The following is a 21,115-nucleotide window of genomic DNA, read 5'->3' on the forward strand; positions in this document are numbered from 1 at the left end:
ATTATTAGCAAATACAATTAGAGAAGATTTCCAAAACCCATACTAAAACCTAATTCTTTTATTAATATTTTTAAAGCTGACCATTCCACCAAATCAAAGGCCTTAAAAATATTCAGCAATAGTATTTCTGCTATTGTCTTTGTGTCTTCTATTGTAATGATCACATTTAAAACTCTTCTCATTAAAAACAAAAAAGACAAATACATTTTAGGTTGAATTAAGAGAAGTATAGCTTCCAAATCCCGTGAGGTGCTAGTCTCTATTCAGCACTGGTTAGGCCTCACCTTGAGTACTATATCCAGTTCTAGACACCACACTTCAAGAAGGACACTAACAAATTGGACCCAGTTCAGAGGAGGGTGACAAGAATGATCAAGGGGCTGGAAACCAAGCCTTATGAGGAAAGGCTGAAATAATTGGGCATGTTTAGCTCTGAGAAAAGAATACTGGGGTGATGTGATAGTACTTTTCAAATATTTGAAAGGCTGTCCTCCAGAGGAGGGGCAAGATCCCAGAGTGCAGGACACGCAACAATGGGCTCAAGATAAAGGAAGCAAGATTTAAGCTGAATATCAGGAAAAACTTCCTAACTGTTAGAGCAGTACGACAATGGAACCAGTTACCTTTGTGAGTGCTCCAACACTGGAGGCATTCAAAAAAACTGACATAATCACCTGGCAGATATGCTTTGATTGTACAGTGGTGCCTCAACTTATGAATGTCCCAAAATACGACCATTTCGAGTTACGACAAGCTTTGTCCACAAAATTTTGCTTTGACTTGCGGCCGGAGCTTTGAGTTACAATCAGGAAAAGGCAGGGGGAAAAAGTGGAGAATTCAAATTGCTAATTGTTAGTGGCGAAAAGGCTGCTTCTTTGTAGTTCTTTCACCCCAGTGGTTAGTGTGTGCGATCGGAGGATGCTTCGGACTGCCTAGTAAGGTAAGGTGCTGCTTTCTGCTTTTTAAAAACTGTTATTGGTGGGTTTTGCAGTGTGATTTTGGGCTGGGTGGTGGGATTATGTTTCTATGTTGTGATGGGACTTGCAGGATGTTTGCGTTTTGGGTCCCCCCCCCCCCAATTTCCAATGGGTCTTGCAGAGTTTGTTTGCTTTTTTGGGATTTCCCCCTCATTTCCGATGGGTCTTGGGGGGTTTGCTTGCTTGTGGGTCCCCCCCACTTCCGATGGATCTTGTGGGGTTTGTTTGCTTTTTGTGTTCTCCCCCCCCCCCCATTTCCAATGGCTCTTGGGGGGTTTGTTTGCTTTTTTGGGGTCTTTTTTCCGCATTGCCAATGGGTCTTGCGGGATTTGTTTCTTTATTGGGTCCCCCCCCCCCGCATTTCCAATGGGTCTTGCGGGATTTGTTTGCTTTCTGCTTTGCTTTTTTTTTTTTTTTTTTTTTTGCATTTCTGAAGGGTCTTCCAAGGTTTGTTTGCTTTCCTTTTCCTTTTTTCCCTTCGGCCGGAATGGATTAATCACATTTCCGATGGGTCTTGCATGGCTTGTTTGCTGTCTGCTTTGCTTTTTTTGCATTTCTGAAGGGTCTTGTATGGTTTGTTTGCTTTTCTTCCCCCCCCCCTTCAGCCAGAATGGATTAATCATGTTTCCGATGGGTCTTGCAGTGGGTTTTTTGTTTGTTTGTTTGTTTTTGGTTATTTTTTTTCTTCAACTGGAACAGATTAATTGCATTTCAGTGCATTCTTATGGGAAATGGTGCTTCAACTTACAACCATTTCGAGTTACGACCGGAGTTGCGGAACCAATTAAGCTCGTAAGTCAAGGCACCACTGTATTCTTGCATTTAGCAGGAGGTTGGACATGATGGCCTTGTAGGCCCTTTCCAACTTCACTTTTCTATGATTATATGATTCTATTTGTCCAGGACCTGCAAATTTCTTCCCCCAATAATACTCTATTAAATAAATCCTTCAATTTGGGTAAGAGATGTTAAATGACTTATAATATTCTAGGCCTGATCCTGGTATCTTACCTATTTTATGGGTATTCTCATCCTCAGTTATTTCTTGTTCCATTTTCCCCATATCTTCTCTTTGTATTTTTTGGACAATATTATTTTGTATATACAGTGGTGCCCCGCATAGTGACATTAATCCGTTCTGGATTAATCGTCGGTATGTGGAAACATCGCTAAATGGAACGGAAAAACCCATAGGAATGCATTAAACTTTGTTTAATGCGTTCCTATGGGGCCCAAACTCACTGTTCAGCGAAGTTCCTCCATTGCGCCGCCATTTTCGTGCCCTCGGTAAGCAAGGAAACCGCGCGAAAATGGTTGCGGTGGCCATTTTGGGCACCCGGCGGCCATTTTGGAAATGCCGATCAGCTGTTTTAGGAACATCGCAATGCGAAGATCGGTAAGCGAAACACTTACCGATCATCGCAATGCGATGCTTTGCCCATTAAAACATTGCAATGCGATCGCATTAGTGATCTAAAAAAATAGATCGCTATGCGGATTCGTCGTTAAACGGTGCACTCGTTATGCAAGGCACCACTGTACATACAGTGGTGCCTCACTTAGCAATGTTAATCCGTGCAGCAAAAATCGCTGCTATGCGATTTCATCGCTAAGCAATTTTTTAAAGCCCATAGAAACGCATTAAAACACATTTAATGCATTCCTATGGGCTTAAAAACTCACCTTATGTGAAAATCCTCCATGGGCCAGCCATTTTCAGCGCCTCTAAAGCAAGGCAAAACAGCGGGCGGCCATTTTGGAACTGCCGATCAGCTGTGTGAAAATGCGGACTTTGGGATGATCACCGGGAGCGAGATCATCCCAAAGTCCCCATTTTCACACAGCTGATCGGTGGGGCCATTGGGATGATCACAGGGGAGCGCTCCCCCGTGATCATCCCAAAGGCCCCATTTTCGCACAGCTGATCGGCAGGGCCTTTGGGATGATCGCGGGGGAGCGCTCCCCCACGATCATCGCAAAGCAAATTTTCCCCATAGGGGCCATCACAAAGCGATCGCTCTTGCGATGGCAAAAAGTCCATCACAAAGCGATTTCATCGTAAAACGGAGCGATCGCTATGCGAGGAACCACTGTATTAATTTTAATTATCGATACCTTACTGCTTACCTTTAAAAAGTTCTTACCTTTAAAAAGATCTTGAAAGGCCTCAGCTTTTGCATTTTGTTACATCTAATACCCTTTACATTTTCAATCAACCCTATTGGCTTGGTGTGTGGTTTTTTTTTGGCGTTTTTCACCTGAATTAGTCTTGCTAGCAATTTGGAGTTATTGCAGAATTCAAAATTCTCCCTTTACTAATATATTACATTTCTTTTAACTCTTTCTAAATGAATACCTTGTAACATTTTTTTAGCTTGCAATTCCCTGATTCTCTTGATATCTCTAGGTATCTCTTTTATATTTTCCTTTATTTACTCCTTTTTCTTGCTGTTTCCTCAAATTATAATATTCTTCTATACTCAATCCTCATCCACAAACTTCACAGTATCCCATATTAATACACAATGAATATTGTTCTTAAGCAATTATTATATATTTTTAGTTGACAATAAGTCCCTCTGAGTTGTATTCGCGAAGGCTTTCACGGCCAGGTTCTAATGACTGTTGTGGGTTTTTCGGGCTCTTTGGCCATGTTCTGAAGGTTGTTCTTCCTAACGTTTCGCCAGTCTCTGTGGCTGGCATCTTCAGAGGAAAGCACTCTGTGCTCGGGTGTAGTTGGTTTGGGAGTAGTTGGAGTATGTGCAGCATTGTTGTGTCTATGTTCATTGTTGCCTGTCAGTCTCCAGATGTTAGCAAAAACAAAGTGCTCACAGAGTCTATCTATTCTTTATTACTATTCAAATACACAGGCTTACGTATGATTCTGGGCCTATGTAGCAAAGTATCTGTGGCATGATACTCCTACCTTTATTGCACATATTCAAGTCAGTGAAATCAAAGAATATGAACCAAGCATTTCAGCAAACTTGTTATTCCAAAATAGACCAAGGAGACATAATTATTTTATTAATCCATATTTAACCATAAATTGCCTTCAAAACATATATAACATGTAAAATCTATTGTTATGCCAACATCCCAAATTCTAGCAAGCTGATCCAATAGACGATGTTTGCAGCTTTGGCAACCAATTCCAAACAGATCAATCTCACACCATCTTTTAAATACTGTAATTGGGGAGGATCCCAAATGGAACCATTACAAGCCTGATGTTATGCTTTAAAGCAATTTTGCATTAAGTGAGGGATAGTCGAGTATGGGTGTGAGAAATAGATTCTCCCACCCAGGCCTCCAAAAGTTGCCTACCCTGCTTTAGTCACAGTCCAAGATTCTACTGTGTCATTTACACTTGTAAAACTCCCATTGCACTTTCTCAGACCTGGTTAAAAGATGAAATGCTGAACACATTTGTAGAAGCAGTCTGTGTCTAAGTGCAATTCCTTTTCTTTCCTTATTTTTTTTTTAAAAAATCTTTACTTAATAAACAAAAGCAGGGAGGGAACCAGGAATCCAAAGAATCCAGCAATCCACAAGAACAGGTAACGGATAACATCCGGGGTAAAACAAGCGGCGAGCAGCAATCCTGAGGCAGTAGAGGGTCGTAGTTTGAAGACTGTTTAAATTTTTTTGAACTCCTTAAACTCCTTTAAACTGCCGATTTTAGGAGACAAACTACAGCTTCTCTGTGCTGCCACCATCTTCAAAAAGACGGTCACTATAAGTCCTAACCAAAAGCAAAAGACTTCAAAGAAGCTCAGTTGATTGAGAGCCCTGTCTGAGGTCAGATCATACCACCTATGCTGCAACATACCTTGCCTGGTGCACCTGTTCTTGTGGATTGCTGGATTCTTTGGATTCCTGGTTCCCTCCCTGCTTGCTTCTTTTGTCTGTCCCCGGGCGGTTTTCTCCAGGGAACGAGGTGAGGAAAGGACTGTCGGATACTGATTAATTCAGGGCTCAGGGAACCTGCCCTAGTTTGTGAACTTGTTGCTCTGCAGTGTTACCCTCAAGGCTATATTCAGGATCAAGGAACCCCACAGGAAGTCGCCCAGTTACCATGGGGGTCTCCAAACGCCCCAGGGATACAGATGGTTTGCTTCCACCTCCCAAGCAGTCAAAAACAGGAGATTTCTATCCTACCCGGGTTTCAATCCGTAACGGTTCCGAGACCTTGGCTGATAACGACAACGAAGACACTGACGGTTCTAACGAACTGCCCTTATCAATGCAAGAGGCAGCTGGCTCCAATAAACTATTTATTTATTTATTTATTTATTTATTTGATCTGATCTGATCTGATTTGATTTGATTTGATTTGATTTGACTTGACTTGATTTATACCCTGCCTATCTGGTCTACTCAACCACTCTAGGCGGTATCCAGTATAGGATAAAACAATAAAACACAAGAACATTACATAATCATTTGATACAGTTACAATAAAATAGAGTGAGAATAAGAAGGAATAGAAAAGAAATCAGGTATTGACTGGAGGGAAGGCCTGGATGTACAACCATGTTTTTAATTGGGTTTTAAAGATTCTCAGCGTAGGGGCAGCACGAATCTCTGAAGGGAGGTTGTTCCAGAGGTGAGGAGCCACCGCCGAGAAGGCCCGGTTTTGTGTCTTTTCCTTCCGGGCCTCTCTCAGCGTCAGGCTCCTCAGCCTCACCTCCTGACTCACGCGGGTGATCCAGGTAGACCTTGGTGGGAGCAGGTGTTCCACCAAATATCAAGGTCCTAAACCGTTTAGGGCCTTGTAAGTAAGCATTAAGACTTTGAAGTCGACGCAGAAACGAATGGGCAGCCAATGCAATGTAGCCAGAGTTGGAGAAATACGTTGGTATTTTCTCACTCCAGTGAGGAGTCTGGCCACCGCATTCTGCACCACCTGAAGTTTCCGCATCAGCCTCAAAGGCAGCCCCATGAAAAGTGTGTTACAGTGGTCTAATCTTGAGATTACGAGCACATGCACCAAGGTAGTGAGTGCCCCCGTGTCGAGATAGGGCCGCAGTTGGGCGATCCGCCAGAGGTGGAAAAAGGCGGTGCGGACTACCAACACCACCTCCGTTTCCATGGTGTGCATGGGTCCAGATGTACGCCCAGGCTGCGGACCCCACTCTTCATGGCCAGGGTCACCCCCCAAACGTGAGAGAGTCACACAAGCCACCAACCACGGGGCCACCCACCCTGAGAACTTCCATCTTGTCCGGATTCAGGCTCAGCCCATTTTCCTGCATCAATTTCAGTACGGCCCCCAGGCAGCACTGTAGGGACAGGACGGCATTACCTACAGTTGGTGAAAAGGAGATGTAGAGCTGGGTGTCATCGGCATATTGATGACACGAAGCCCCACAACCCCTGATGACCCCTCCCAGCGGCCTCATACTAAACATGGAAACAACAACAGCAACAACATAATAGTACAGGTCTTTCACTAGAAATATAAAATCTGATATAGTTCCTTCACACCCTTGTAATCTATCAGAATAAAAGATTGCACCAAAGATGGACGTGGGAGGCAGGTGGGAAATAAATCTTGCCATTCTTATTAACCTAAATAACAAAAGGAAACCATGTGTTTGAAAAGTCATCTTGGAAATGAGGCTGTTTAAATAATCTGAACTGGCGTGTTAATTTTTCCATTAGGGCAATATGCCACATTCTGTTTCTCCATGCATATAAAGATGAATTACAGATTCCATTCCAGTTTGTGGCAATATGAAAGTGTGATAGCATAGAAAAAAAGATAATCAACTGTTTATGAAGTAGCTGTGGAGAGATAGAAGAGCTAGATCTGGTGACCTTATATATTTTTGCCCTGTGATTGACTCTACTGCTGCAAAACCTTTGGACCAGAACATGTGGTTTGGGGGGGCATATCCACCACATATGAAAGTATGTACCAATATGTCCTTATTTCTCCCAACAGAATGAACTGACTTCTTTACTGGTATAACTTAAATGGAGTGGTATAAAACAGTGGTTCTTAACCTTTGTTACTCGGATGTTTTTGAACTGCAACTCCCAGAAACCCCAGCCAGCACAGTTGGTGGAGAAGGCTTCTGGGAGTTGCAGTCCAAAACTCCTGAGTAACCCAAGGTTAAGAACCAGTGGTATAAAATACCATCTGTGAAGAAACTTAAGAGAATGCTATTTAAATTGGGAGGAGATTGATCTGAGATGAGCCTTGTTCCACAGAGCCTGCCATTTTACATCAGATATGGTCATCCCCAAACCGTGTTCTGCTAAGTGCAATTCCTAACATTTGGAATGAAATTGCAAAATGAGGATCATGGGCTTGCAATGCTCACTAAGCAATCCTTTACATAAATGGTGTACTCCAATTGCAGCTCGGTAAGCAAATAATTAAAAAAAAAACCCACCTTGGCTTTAGCAGTTAAGTTCCACCTTAGAAGTGATTCTGTGCCAAGCTTCAAATGTTACAGCCCACCCTTCCTTCTCTGTCTACTTTTTCCCCAAATTCTTTTTTGTTCATCTTGAACATAATCATGGTTAATATAGGCATTATTCCATGTTTTCCTCTGTTCCTCCTTATGGCTAATGGTACTGTTAAGTGGCTCTCACAGCCTCAAAAAAACCTACAAAGGGTCACACTTCATAATTAATACCAAGTTGTGTCATCAACAGCTTGCTCAAAGGTAGCATTTGAAGATACAGGATCCTGAAGATAAGATCAAAGAGGAAATTGAAAGATATTACCTGTCTTGTTAATGACTTCCTGAAGTTCAACCATAGAACTAAGGACTGCAGCAAGAAGGTCATGACTGGTGAACCAATTGAAGGCTTGAAGTGAACGGATTTGTTTCTTCTGTTGCTCTGCATTACCAGAAAGAAAAGAAATTAAAATAATTTAATGCCACCACAAAAAAATGGATTTAAAACACTGATTTTAAAATTCCAAAATTAGAACTTACATTCAGAGGTTGCAGTCAACAACTTAACATTATTACAAAACATTTTGGATTATATTAATCCATATTATAAACATTTCATGGGAGCCAGTGTGGTTTAGTAGTAAAATGTCAAACTAGGATTTAGAAGACCAAGGTTCAAGTTTTCATTCAACTACAATAACTCATGATGGGGTGCGGGGCAATGGTAAACTTCTCCTTCAACACTTCACAATACCCCCAAAACTCTACTTAGAGTTGCCATAAATTAGATGTGATATGACAGCACACAACAACAAAATGAATACTGTATTTTTCTGTGTATAAGATAATGCTTTTTCCTAAAATCCTTGGAGGAAAAATTGAGGGTCGTCTTTTACATGGAAGTAAGCTGAGGAGAAAACCATGCGGTAGCAAAACTGCTTACTGTGTGCTCATCAGTGAGGTCTGGAAGCACCTCCGTGCTGGGATTCACCCCCTTCGTTTCCACTTCTGCTTCACAGATCTGAAGCAGCAGGCACCCTCTCCATTTCTGCTTCCGCTGCTCTTTCTGCTGCCGCCTACCAGCATAGTTTTTTCCCCTCCAACTTGGGCACTCAGGCTCAGCCACCACTGGTGTAGGCAATATGATCACTGAGCCCATGAATATGTCAGAAAATAAAAATTTAAAAAGCTACTGTCTTACTCTGCAAAATTCAAACTGAATGTAATCAGTTATACAGAAAAGCGTGGAAATAAAGCTGCAGAGAGACAGTTTGGATCTCCTCCCACTGAGTGGAGATCAGACAGTGGAGTGAGTGATCAGACAGTGGAGAAAACAGGAAGAACAACTCCTTAAGGTGCCAAAAAAAGAAAAAAGCCTTAAGAGGAAAATCAGCAAAATGGCCAAACTTGGAGCAGAGGCTCAAGACTTGGATTCTGAAGCAGCGCCAGAGTGGGATATGTGTATCAACCAAGCTTATTCAACAACAGGCAAGAATATTGCAAGTGAAATGAAGATGGTTGATGTGGCAATCGACCTTATGGCCCTGTTTATATGGCCCTCACAAAGGATCACACCCTTTTTCCTTCACGCTGCCACCAGGTATTCTCCTAATACCAATTATGTTATACACATGTGCTGCCAAAACTAAGGGTTATTGAACTTAGGAATCAGAGGTTTAATTAACAAATATTCTTTTATTGTCAAGTAAATCATAAACATAAATCACTTACGAACTGTATCGGGTATTAACACGGATTGGATCATGGAGGCAATCACCTTTATTCCAAACTGCTATATACTTTCAATCAATATCTCTCTTATAGTGCTTAAAACTTCGTTCCTGCTTGCTCAATATTGTTTAACCTTCTCAATTCCCTCTCCTAACCCTCTCCTTCTCTCTCCTAAACCCTAACTGCCATTTCACATCTCCAACTGTCTCTCTAATTCTACCCCTCCTGCCTTATCCTTGGCTCCTCCCCCTTGAGCTTCTGTGATGGACAGGCAGGAATAAGATCACCTGTTGGCATTTCACTACAGTTGATTTAACAGGAAAGGCAAAATGGTGCTTTAATTTCATGGGGAGAGAAGGGTTGGCCATGAGAGCATAAACAGAGTTAGCACAGAAAATGCCACCTGTTTATAAGGATAAAATCCAACAGTTTCACTCCTATGTCATAAAGCTTCGGGAATAATATGATTTTGAACCAAGTCAGATTGCAAGCATCGATGAGGTGCCTCTCAATTTTGATGCGTCTCCCAACAGAATGGTTGACATGAAAGGAATCAAACCAGTGGCAATCAAAACAAGTGACCATGAAAAGACACACTATACTGCTGTGCTTTCATGCTGTGCAGATAGTACTAAACTGCCTCCTATTCTTATTTTTAAGAGGAAAACATATCCTAGAGACCATACCACGTGGCATTATTGTGCAAGATCATGAGAAGGGATGGATGGATGAAGACATCATGGCCATTTGCAAAGGTTTGGTCCAAAGGACCTGGAGAGCTCTTAAACAAGCCAGCTCTACTTGTCTTTGATCAATTCCGAGCACATTTAACAGAAAAGACAAAAAGGGTTGCATTGGATTTGCAAACACATCTAGCAGTTATTACTGGTGGACTTACAGGTCAGCTGCAGCCAGCCACTAGGTGTTTCACTCAACAAGCCATTTAAAGTTCTGATGAGAGAAGAATGGAATAGATGAATTCAAAAAGCAGGTAGTAACTTGACACCAGCAGGAAGAGTGAAAAAAACAGTGGGCGCAGAGCAGCTTTCGGCTTCCCGGGCTTCAAAACCCCCTCTGCTGCCCTCTGTCTCCCATCCATGGTGCCCTCTGCCCCCTATGGGGACAGGAGGCAGAGGGCACCATGGAGACAGAGGGCAGACGAGGGGGTTTTGAAGCCCGGGAAGCCGAAAGCTGGCAGTGGGTGTGGAGCAGCTTTCGGTTTCCTGGGCTTCAAAACCCCCTCCACTGCCCTCTGTCTTCCATCCACAGTGCCCTCTGCCTCCTCTCCCTGTGGGGGAGGGTTTTGAATTGGAGGAGGTTTTGAAGCCTGGAAAGCCGAAAGCCGCTCCGTGCCCGCTACTGGCTTTCAGCTTCCTGGGCTTCCAAAGATGCCCCCACTGCCCTCTGTCTCCCGTCCCCATTGCCCTCTGCCTCCTGTCCCCATGGACAGGAGGCAGAGTGCAACGGGGACAGGAGACAGAGGGTAGCGGAGGGGGTTTGGAAGCCCCAGAAGCTGAAAGCTGGCAGCAGGCGCGGAGCAGCTTTCGGCTTCCAAAGCTGCACCTGCTGCCCTCTGTCTCCTGTCCCTGTGGGGACAGGAGGCAGATGGCAATGAGGACGGGAGGCAGAGGGCAGTGGGGGCGGCATTGAATTTCCCCCCCTTTCGTAGGTCAAAGCTCTGGCCACAAGTTGAACCAAAATTTTGCGGTCGGAGCTTTTTGTACCTCAAAATTTTTGTAAGTAGGGACCTTCGTAAGTCGAGGGTCCACTGTACTTGCATTTTTACATGCTTTTGAACTGCTAGGTTGGCAGGAGCTGGGACAAACAACGGGAACTCACTCCGTCACATGGATTCCATCTTACGACTGCTGGTCTTATATATATATATATATATATATACACACACACACACACACACACACACACACACAGTGGGGTCTTGACTTAAGAACGGCTTGAGTTAAGAACATTTTGACTTAAGAACCACTCTCATAGGAAAATATTGACTTGACTTAAGTACTTAGATTTGAGTTAAGAACTGAAAAAAAACCACGTGGGAGGCAGGGAAAGTGCAAAATGTGAACTTTCAGTTAACTGTTGGCCAGTGAAAAGGGTGCCTGTCTGCCTCCTCACTCCTCCCAGCGTTTAGAGAGTGGATTGGGAGACAGTCTTCGGACTGCCTGGTACTGTACTGCCTGGACTGTATTTTCCCTGCCTTCCCTGAACCTTTCTTGAGCTAAGAAAAAAAGAAACAAAATATCCCCCTCTAGTGGTCGAAGGCGGAATAGCAGCTTCCCATTAGTTTCTATGGACGGAAAAGAGCAGATACGGATCAAATGGTTTTCAATGCATTCTTATGGGAAATGCAGATTTGACCTGAGAACTTTTTGACTTGAGAACCACCTTCCAATACGGATTAAGTTCTCAAGTCAAGACCCCACTCTGTGTGTGTGTGTGTGTGTGTGTGTGTGTGTGTGTGTGTGTGTGTGTATATATCCCACCTATCTAGTCGGTTAAGACCACTCTAGGCAGCTTACAAGATAAAAATACACAATGGAAATATATATAAAAATTTTTACATAATAGAAAACATTTCAACAAAATAGGGCAAACAATAGGGTGGAGGGGAAAAGGGGGACATCAGGAATTGACTGAGGGGAAGGCCTGCCGAAACATCCATGTTTTTAGCTGATTTTTAAAGATACCCAGCGAGGGACCCACATGAATCTCAGGAGGAAGGTTATTCCAGACGCAAGGAGCCACCGCCGAGAAGGCCCGATTTCTTGTCTTTTCATTCCGGGCCTCCGTCAGCGTTGGGCTCCTCAGCTTCACCTCCTGGCTCGCACGAGTGATACGGGTAGATCTTGGTGGGAGTAGGCGTTCCGCCAAGTATCGAGGCCCTAAACAGTTTAGGGCTTTATACGTAAGCATCAACACTTTGAAGTCAATGCGGAGCCGGATGGGCAGCCAATACAATGCAGCCAGAGTGGGTGAGATATTTTGGTATTTTTTCACTCCACTAAGTAGTCTGGCCGCTGCATTCTGCACCACCTGGAGTTTCCACACCAGCCTCAAAGGTAGCCCCACGTAGAGTGCATTACAGTGGTCTAATCTTGAGATTACGAGTGCATGCACCAAGGTAGTGAGCGCCCCAACATCAAGGTAGGGCTGCAGCTGGGCTATCCACCTAAGATGAAAAAAGGCGGTACGAACCACCAACGCCACCTGAGTTTCCATAGTGAGCGCCGGGTCCAGATAGATCCCCAAGCTGCGGACCCCATCCTTAGCAGGAAGAGTCACCCCCTCAAAAGAGAGGAAGTTTCCCAGGCACTCAACTATGGGGGCGCCCACCCTCAGTACCTCCGTCTTGTCTGGGTTCAGCCTCAGCCCGTTCTCCTGCATCCATTGCAGTACAGTCCCCAGGCAGCGCTGAAGGGACAGAACAGCATCACCTGTGGTAGGTGAAAAAGAGATGTAGAGCTGGTTGTCATCAGCATACTGATGACACAATGCACTACACCCCCTGATGACCCCACCCAGCAGCCTCATATAAATGTTGAACAGCATTGGGGAGATAATCGACCCCTGTGGAACCCCACAATTGAGACTCCATGGGGCCGAAACGCTCTCCCCAAGCTGTACTCTCTGGGGATGGTCCTCCAAGAAGGAACGGAGCCAGGCCAATGCCAGGCCATCAATTCCCAGCTCAGAGAGCCTCCCCAGGAGGATACCATGGTCAATGGTATCAAAGGCCACTGAGATGTCAAGGAGGACCAGCAGAGACACTTTGCCCTTGTCAGCCTCCCTCAATAGGTTATCACATAGGGCGACCAATGCCATTTCTGTGCCATGACGCGGCCTGAAGCCCCACTGAAATGGATCCAGGGCATCTGTTTCATCCAAGTGCTCCTGGAGCTGGTCGGCCACCACCCTCTCGACTACCTTGCTTAAGAAAGAAACATTGGCGACGGGCCTATAGTTGCCAATTTCATCCGCCGCCAAACTGGGTTTCTTCCTAATGGGCCTAATGAGTGTGTCCTTGAGGGCAGATGAAAACCTGCCCTCAAGGACAGACCCATTAATTATTACAGTGGCCCATTCCATTGTTGTAGGCCTGGCTGCTTTGATTAGCCAGGCCGGGAAAGAGTCAAGGGAGGGGGTGGTTGCACGGCAGCAATCAAGTGCCCTGGCCACAGAATCAGGCGTGACAGGCTAAAAGGAGTCAAAAGTTACCGGGCAAGACGGAGCGCTGGACATTTCTGCTCGACTCACTGTGTTCAAAAGAGGAGAGAGGTCCTGGCGGATGGTCTCCACTTTAGATTTTAAAAATGCTGCAAATTGGTCCGGTGAAAAACTAGGGGGAGGCCCATCAATCAGACCAATTCCGGATAGGTCGCGCACTATACAGAATAATTCCGCCTGCTGGTTGGACGCTTCGCTTATCTGGTTAGTGAAGTATGCTCCACTGGCAGCCTTTACCTTAGCCAGGTAAAGGTTAGTAGCGACCTTAACAGCTATCCAATTATAATCCATCGGGTCCTTTCTCCATTTGCGCTCTAGCCGTCTCCTAAACCGCTTCAACGCCCGGAGGTCCTGGTTAAACCAGGGCGCCGGGCGGGCTCTGCGTTGGAGAGGGTGTTTAGGTGCGACCGTGTCTACAGCCCTAGCTGCGGCGACAAACCAGCCGTCAACCAGAGCCTCGGCAGGAGCACCAACCAGGTCAGCCGTAACACCTCTCATAGCATCCTGGAATCCAGCCGGATCCAGTAGCCTTCAAGGGCGGACCATGACAATAGGTCCCTGGTCCCTGCGAGGGGCCAGAGCCATTTTGAGGGTACATTTTATTAGGTGGTGATCCGACCATGACAAGGGGGCCAACTCAAGGTCAGTCACCATCGGACCACTCTCGCTCCACCTGGAGGAAAAAACCCAGGTCAAGTGTGTGGCCGCCCACGTGGGTGGGGCCGTTGACATGTTGGGACATATTCAAGAAGGCCATGGTCTCCAAGAACTCAAAAGCTGGCCTGGAAGTCTCTGCCCCCGTGTGCACATTGAAATCCCCCAAAACCAATAGCTTCGGGGAACTCAACAGCGCCACGGAGACAAAGTCCACCAGCTCCGGTAGGGAAATGGCTGGGTCGCAGAGAACACGGTAACCCAGCAAGATCCCAATACCGTCCTTGGCCCCTATCGACACGTGGAGAGCTTCTAGACCCGGCTTTACCACCGAGGAGCACCTAGTAACCTCCAAGATGGAATTGTAAACAATGGCTACTCCCCCCCGGCCCTCCAGTCTACCCTGGTGTTGGATAGCATAACCAGGCGGACAGATGAGTGCTAGGGGCGGACCCCCCTCTCCACCAATCCATATTTCGGTTATGCATGCCAGATCTGCATCCTCCTCCAGGATAAGGTCGTAAATTACCTGGGCCTTATTGGATACAGACCTGGCATTCAACAACACCAGGCGTAGAGTGGATGAGTGGCTGGTCTGGCTACCTCGATACTGGGGGTTGATCACAGTCTCAGAACAATGAACAGCCTTTAAGCATCTGTTCATCGTTCTTCTGACACGAGTAGGGACTGTGCCAATGCCATATCTCCCTCTACCCGTGATCACAGAGATGTTTTGGGGCTCCTCGCTGGGAGGGCAGGCCTTCCATTCCATATCAAAGAAGGGGGGAGGAGGGGAGGGAATGGGGAAAAGGAAAAAGAGAGAAGAGAGGAAAGAAAAAGAAAAAACAAAAAACAAAAAATTAACTAAATACAGACAATCAAATAACAAAAAGGAAAAAATAACTTTATAGTGTAAGAATATATATAGATAATAAACATAAATTGAGGAAACATAAGCAAATACAGAGTAATAACAATATCAAAATAAAAATAAAAAATAAAAAATAAAAATTATATACTAAAAAGAGAAGAAAAAATAATCTAATTACAGAATCCCACAATGATTATCCCCCACATATAACCCAGAACTGTCTTTCTCTGCCATGTGGCTTTGCCCTTTTTGATGTTATTAAACTTAATGATGTCAATGGCGGTGCTGATTTGCGATTTTCGTTAGAGGGGTAGGAGTCCCAGTTCTCAACAGTGGGCTCAGAGTTCACGGTGTTGTAGATAAGCAGGGTTACAAACACCAAAGACCAGGCTGGGAAAAGCTCAGTCCCTGCCATTTCCCACCCTTGAAGTTCGGTTAGGGAAACATCCTTGCTGGATGATGAAAAGCAAGTGGAGAAATGGGGATCTGAAGGGAGAACTTCCAACATGGTGCCAGCGTTCCAACGCTCCGGTGACCTCACAGGCTGCCTCTGGCTCTTGCAAAGACCCTGCGCCCTCCTGGCTGCTTCCGATCCCGAAGTTCCATCCACCCACACTGTCGGGGGATCTCACCGGTCTCCAAGTGCCAGTTACTGGGTTCTCCTCTGAGAAGCCTCCGCTAAGATGCCTCCCGGAACAGGCAGGGAACCTCTGAGCTCCGCCGAGCAGTCTGCAAGTGACCCTCGCGTCCCGAGCTCCGGCTCCGATCGACTCCGTCCGCTCCAGCTCAGACCCCACAGCCCGCAGCCCAGGATTCAGAGCTCTTTCCAAACTCAACCCCAGCACTTTGGGACAAGAAGGGGAGAAAAACAGTTCGAGGAAGGAAAAAACAAAAGATAGGCAGAAAAAGAATGTAAAAAGGTAAGAAAGCTAGTCGGGCGGCGGCGGTGAGATCGCTATCCGCCCGTCACCGGCGCCATCTTGGGGGGGGAAAAAGCCGCACAGCGGCTTCTGCGGTTTAACCTGCAGCGCCACCACGTCCCTTTTGTTTTCAATGTTGAAGGGAGCAAGGAGCAAAAGGAAAAAGAAAATGAGAGAAGTGGACTGAATAAATCAACTACCTGGTTTTGAAACCTGGCACAGGGAGAAGCAGCAGCAGTTAGATGTATTTGTAATTTGGGGCAAGGTGAATTTTTCTCATGAAATGAATGAACAAGATGGAGAGATCCAGTATCTGAGTGAATGCCTACCAGTATGAGGTGTGTGAATGCATAACATTGGAAAAAAAGAAAAGAAAGAAACAAGAAAGAAATTCCTGAACTATGAAACTCCTATGCAAGTATAGCAAATTGGTACTTCACCAGCAGTTTGCTCTCCTGGCTTTTCAATGGTGTTGCTGGTGCAAAGAACCTAGTCAAAATATCAACGATGTCTCACTGCAATGGCAATTTGTCATCTTTGGAATTTGCTAAGATAGCATGTTGCTAGGTTAGCAAAAACTATGTAAATTCTCATAGACATTTTGCAAAATATATCACACAGGGTAGCAGTTTGATCCATCGGCACGTCTCAGGTCTTGACAGTTAAAAGGAAATATAAACAAATAAATACAGAGAAGTATAATACAAATACACATAAGACACAACAGCACAAAGGTAGAAATCATGGACATTCCTCCATAGATGCAAACTGGCACATGGCTGGCTTTGCTAGGTGAGAATATTGTTAAATAAATGTTAAATAATTTTGCTGGGTATCTGAGTATGTTTAAAGGCTAAGAAATGTACTTCTACATAAAGATAAAAATAACATTAAAATGCTGTGTGGTTATTTTTCGAGTGTTATATATTTGACTTTGAGAATCTTCAGCCCATTGGAAGTAAACATGTTCACTTCTCTGATGAACAACAAATTTATACTTTGCTTCACTCATTACCAAAGCCCTTTGGAAGAAGGCATCAACGCTCAAAAATTATTTGTGGCTTCCAGCTCTTCCTTATTCTTCCTTTTCTTCTCCTTCTGACAAGAGTCTTCAGCAAAGTCAGGTTGGAAAAAGCATAAGCATTTTTGGTGGCTCAATTCTGGCCAAGGAGGCTGTGGTTTTCAGAAATTCAGAGATGTATCACTTCTCCACCTGGGCTCTTTCCATCCTGGAAGGACCTGTTGATACCAGGACCCTGCCTAGTTCCATCTAACACTTGATGCTAAGTGCAACACTGTAAGATCCATGGGGTATTCTGAGAATGTAATCTCTACTCGCTTGGCTTGCAGGTACAGAATGACTATCAAGATATATAAGGCAATCTGGTGGGTATTTACTACATGGTGTAAGGCAAAAGGGGTTGATTTTCCTTCAGCCTCTCTGCCAAACTTGTTTTCATTTCTACCAGGTGGCTTGCACAAGGGGTTACAGACCAGCAGTCTTGGATATCAGGCAATAGGCCTCCCTTTTATCTTCTCCAAAATAGGCCTCCCTTTTATTTTCACATCTGCATCTCAAGCAGTTTCTCCAAGTAGCCACTCTACTAGCCTTGCCCCCACTACATTGTAAACAATGTAGAGTCCTCTTATTGGACTCAGTAAAAAAGACAAATAAATAGTGTTCAAACCCAGAACCTGAACGTAGTCCTCGTGGCCCTTACCAGAATCTCTGCATTTTTCAGGGACATTCTAAGAGGGGGTGCTGATAAGTATTGAGACTTTCCCAGAAAAAAAAAATGAGCTAGGAAGCTATAAATTGAAGGGTGTATCGGCCAATTTATCTGTATTCAATGGTGCAAAAATCAACTACCTATGATTTTAACTTATCTTTCACGTTCCGGTCCAAAGTGAGCATGGCAGCACCTCCAGAAATGTTCAATGTGGAAGAGCATAGGACTATAATCACGTTCCTGTTTCTCCAAGGGAAAGGTCCAAAGCAGATCCATGATGAAATGTCACAAACTATGGGTGACAGTGGCCCTTCATATGCAACAGATAAGCGCTGGGTTGTCAATTTTAAAACTGGCCATTTTGGTGTTGATCTGTCTCTGTTCCTGCAAATGTGAAAGCCATCCATGACATGATCATGGAGGAGCGCCGAATATCAGCCAAAAGTATTGCTATATATCTGAGAATATCATGCGAGAGAGTTGGTGCCATTATCCACAACGACTTGGAAATGAGAAAGCTGGCAGCAAAGTGGATCCCCAAACTTTTGACAACCGGACAAAAGAGGAAACATGTGGCGACATCGGTGGCTCTTTTGGAACATTTTGCAAGAAATGAGTCAGATTTCCTGGGCAAACTGGTAACTGGTGATGAGACATGGATCTACTGTTATGATCCTGAGACAAAGGAACTGTCTAAAGAATGGAGGCACAGTGGTTCCCTCAGGCCAAAGAAGTTTTGAGTGCAAAGGCTGGTGCAGAAGCAAATGGCAACAGTTTTTTTGGATAAGAAGGGAGTTCTGCTGGTGGACAACCTCCAACGGGGTTCAACCATCAAAGCAAAATATTACTGTGCTTTATTGACAAAGTTGAGGCAAAACATCAAGGAAAAACCTCGAGGAAAGCTCTCCAAAGGCGTCATCCTGTTGCATGACAAGGCCTTGTCACACACTGCAGGTGAAACAATGGCAAAACTCACGTCCTTAGGCTTTCAAGTGATGCCCCATCCACCCTATTCTCCCAACCTGGCTCCTTCTGACTATTATCTGATCACCAAACTCACAAAACACCTAAAGGGACAACGATTTGGGAGTATTCTGGAGGCAACTAATGCTGAAAATGAGTGGTTACACCAGCAGTCGGAAGAATTTTATTTGCAGGGACTTAAGAAGCTGCAGGACAGATGTCGCAAGTGCACTGACTTCCTGGGGGAATATGTAGAATAGTGTGGCAGTTACAGCTTCCTAGCTCAATTTTTTTCGGGGAAAGGCTCAATAGGTATCAGCACCCCCTTGTACTCTGCCTTTACATATACAAGGTGGTACATGTGCCAAGAATAGTGTTCTGAAATCCTTTGTATGAGCCTCTCAGACAGATACTCTAAAACTCCTTAGCTGGAAAACTCTATTTTTAAGTTGCCATCACTTCTGCAAGAAGAATTTTGGAACCGTAAGCCCTACCAGACCTGAATTGTGTGTCATTCATAAACACATTCTAAATTCACGCCTGTCACAATTATACAATTAACCCTAGAGCCAATAGCAGCCATAATTACATCAAAATCCAATTGTCCACTTCAACATTACCCATTTTGAGCCATAGTTTCTGACTCTGTTCCCCTGGCCAAAGGCAAGCCATGGTCTACATATTCAGAGATCATGCCAAGAGACATTTAAGCCTCTTTCAATTGGAATGTCATCTGAACTGGAATAAGCAATCCAGACCTGCTTTTAAAAACATGGATCTACTTGCTTTGAAACCTCTCCTTGGTGTATTGTCAATATTATTAGGTAATGATGTTTGTTTTTCGCACAACATGCTTGAATATAATATTAATCGAAACTTCAGAATATTTTTGAAATAGAGGTGAAATATGTGGAAAATACTTTTTAAAATATTTCTTCTAGGCCACAAGTCATCATTAGTTAAGGTGGTAATCATTAGGTTATCAATCCAAGAGTGGTTGGGAGAATTTAAGTCATCACTTTAGACTCTTAGTGGGGGGAAAGTATCAAATAAATACTTTTAATAAAATAAGTGAGTGTCTGCACTGGGGCATCAGCATTTGTGATCACAATAAAGCTCTGTCTGAAATGACTGTTCTAGGATAGACATTTTCTTCTACCTTGTTAACAAGAATTGGTATTTATTCACTTATTAGGTTTTTACACCACCCATCTAGTGGAAACCACTACTCTGGGCAGTTTATAATGCAATAAACAGAAAATAATATATAATAACAAAAGTCATATAATACACATAATAAAGAGTGGTCCTGATACGACCAGATAGGCGGGATATAAATAAAATAAAATAAAATAAAGAATAAGCAATATACAGTAACTAAATAATACCTTCAATGCAGCAGGATAAGCAATAGTAAAATTAACAATAAAATTAAGGTGTTCCTTAAGTTTTTATTGTTTCCTCTCCTTTAATTTAGGAAGGCCTCCTCAGAAGGTTCCCTGAAAAACTCCGTCTTCAGGGGCTTCTTAACATTCCAAAAGGAGGGGGCCTGGCATATCTCCTGAGGGAGGGCATTCCGGATGGAGGGAGGCATTATCAAAAAAGCCCAGTTCCTCGTTTTACAGGTTTCTCTTGGTGTCAGTACCTGCAGGCATATGGTCTGAGAAGACTGAGTAAGATGGGCAACAGAGATGTAGCCACCAAGATACCATGTTCCTAAAAGTGGATGTTTGACTAGTTATCACACTGTACATGCATATATTCAGCCTCCCCAGAAATACCCACCCCCAGTAACTAAATGAACAGAAAATCTTACAATGTTATCAGAATACGAATGGGTGGCTTATACGCAACAATTATATATGGGTTACAGATGGGGATATTCGTATATAAATATAAATATTCCCATCGCAGCTGGCCCTAATGAAGGTCCAGCCCTTAGGACTGGACTATCCACTATCCATGTCTTGCCATGGCGCCAGTCCTGCTCATCCAGACAATGGCACCTGGAACTCTGCTCTCTTCCTGCTCAGCTGGCCACTCCAGGCAGGGGGTGGGAGGACAAGTCTCCCTGCACAGCTGCTGAGTGAGTGGCCAGCCAAGCAGGAAGGGAGTAGAGTTCCAGGTGCCATTGGCGGGGCCGGCACCACTACAGGATATGTGAGAGCACAGTCCGGTCCTGGGGGCCAGACCCTCATTAGGGCCAGCTGCGATGGGGATAGTTGTATCCGTATATGAATACAAATGTCCCCATCCCTAATATGGATACATTATTAGATATCTAGAAGAGTTTTACAGAAGTTTATTTGCAATTTTATTTTCCTCTTCTCCCTCTTCTTTTTTCCTCCCTCTCTCTTTTTAGGTAATTGATAATGTTATGTTTCTAGTTTTACTGTCCAGTACTCAGTGTGGTGAATAGAGAGATAAACAAGACTCTGGAAATCTGGGCTCAATTCCCTACTCTGCCATGGAAACTCATTGGGTGAATGGAGCCAGTAAAACCACTCATTAAATATTCTACCTACTTTGAAAATTTTATTAGGGTTGCTATAAGTTGTTTCCAACTTCATTGGCACAGAGCAACGTAACAGTTCTACTGTATTGTCTTCTC

The 21,115-nt window shown here is 44.2% G+C and overlaps 1 protein-coding gene across 16 annotated transcripts in view; it reads right to left on the bottom strand.

Moving 5' to 3' along the window:
- Positions 1 to 21,115, bottom strand: part of CCDC171 (coiled-coil domain containing 171) — a 273,713-nt gene that overhangs the window by 142,382 nt on the left and 110,216 nt on the right. For all 16 annotated transcript variants that reach the window (XM_078384938.1, XM_020797528.3, XM_072992079.2 and 13 more), the window contains one exon: positions 7,719 to 7,835. In XM_078384938.1, coding sequence (XP_078241064.1) covers positions 7,719 to 7,835 — 117 coding nt within the window. The remainder of the gene's footprint in view (positions 1 to 7,718; positions 7,836 to 21,115) is intronic.

This window comes from Pogona vitticeps, chromosome 2 (genome assembly GCF_051106095.1).
Source record: "Pogona vitticeps strain Pit_001003342236 chromosome 2, PviZW2.1, whole genome shotgun sequence".
Taxonomy (NCBI): Eukaryota; Metazoa; Chordata; class Lepidosauria; order Squamata; family Agamidae; genus Pogona; species Pogona vitticeps.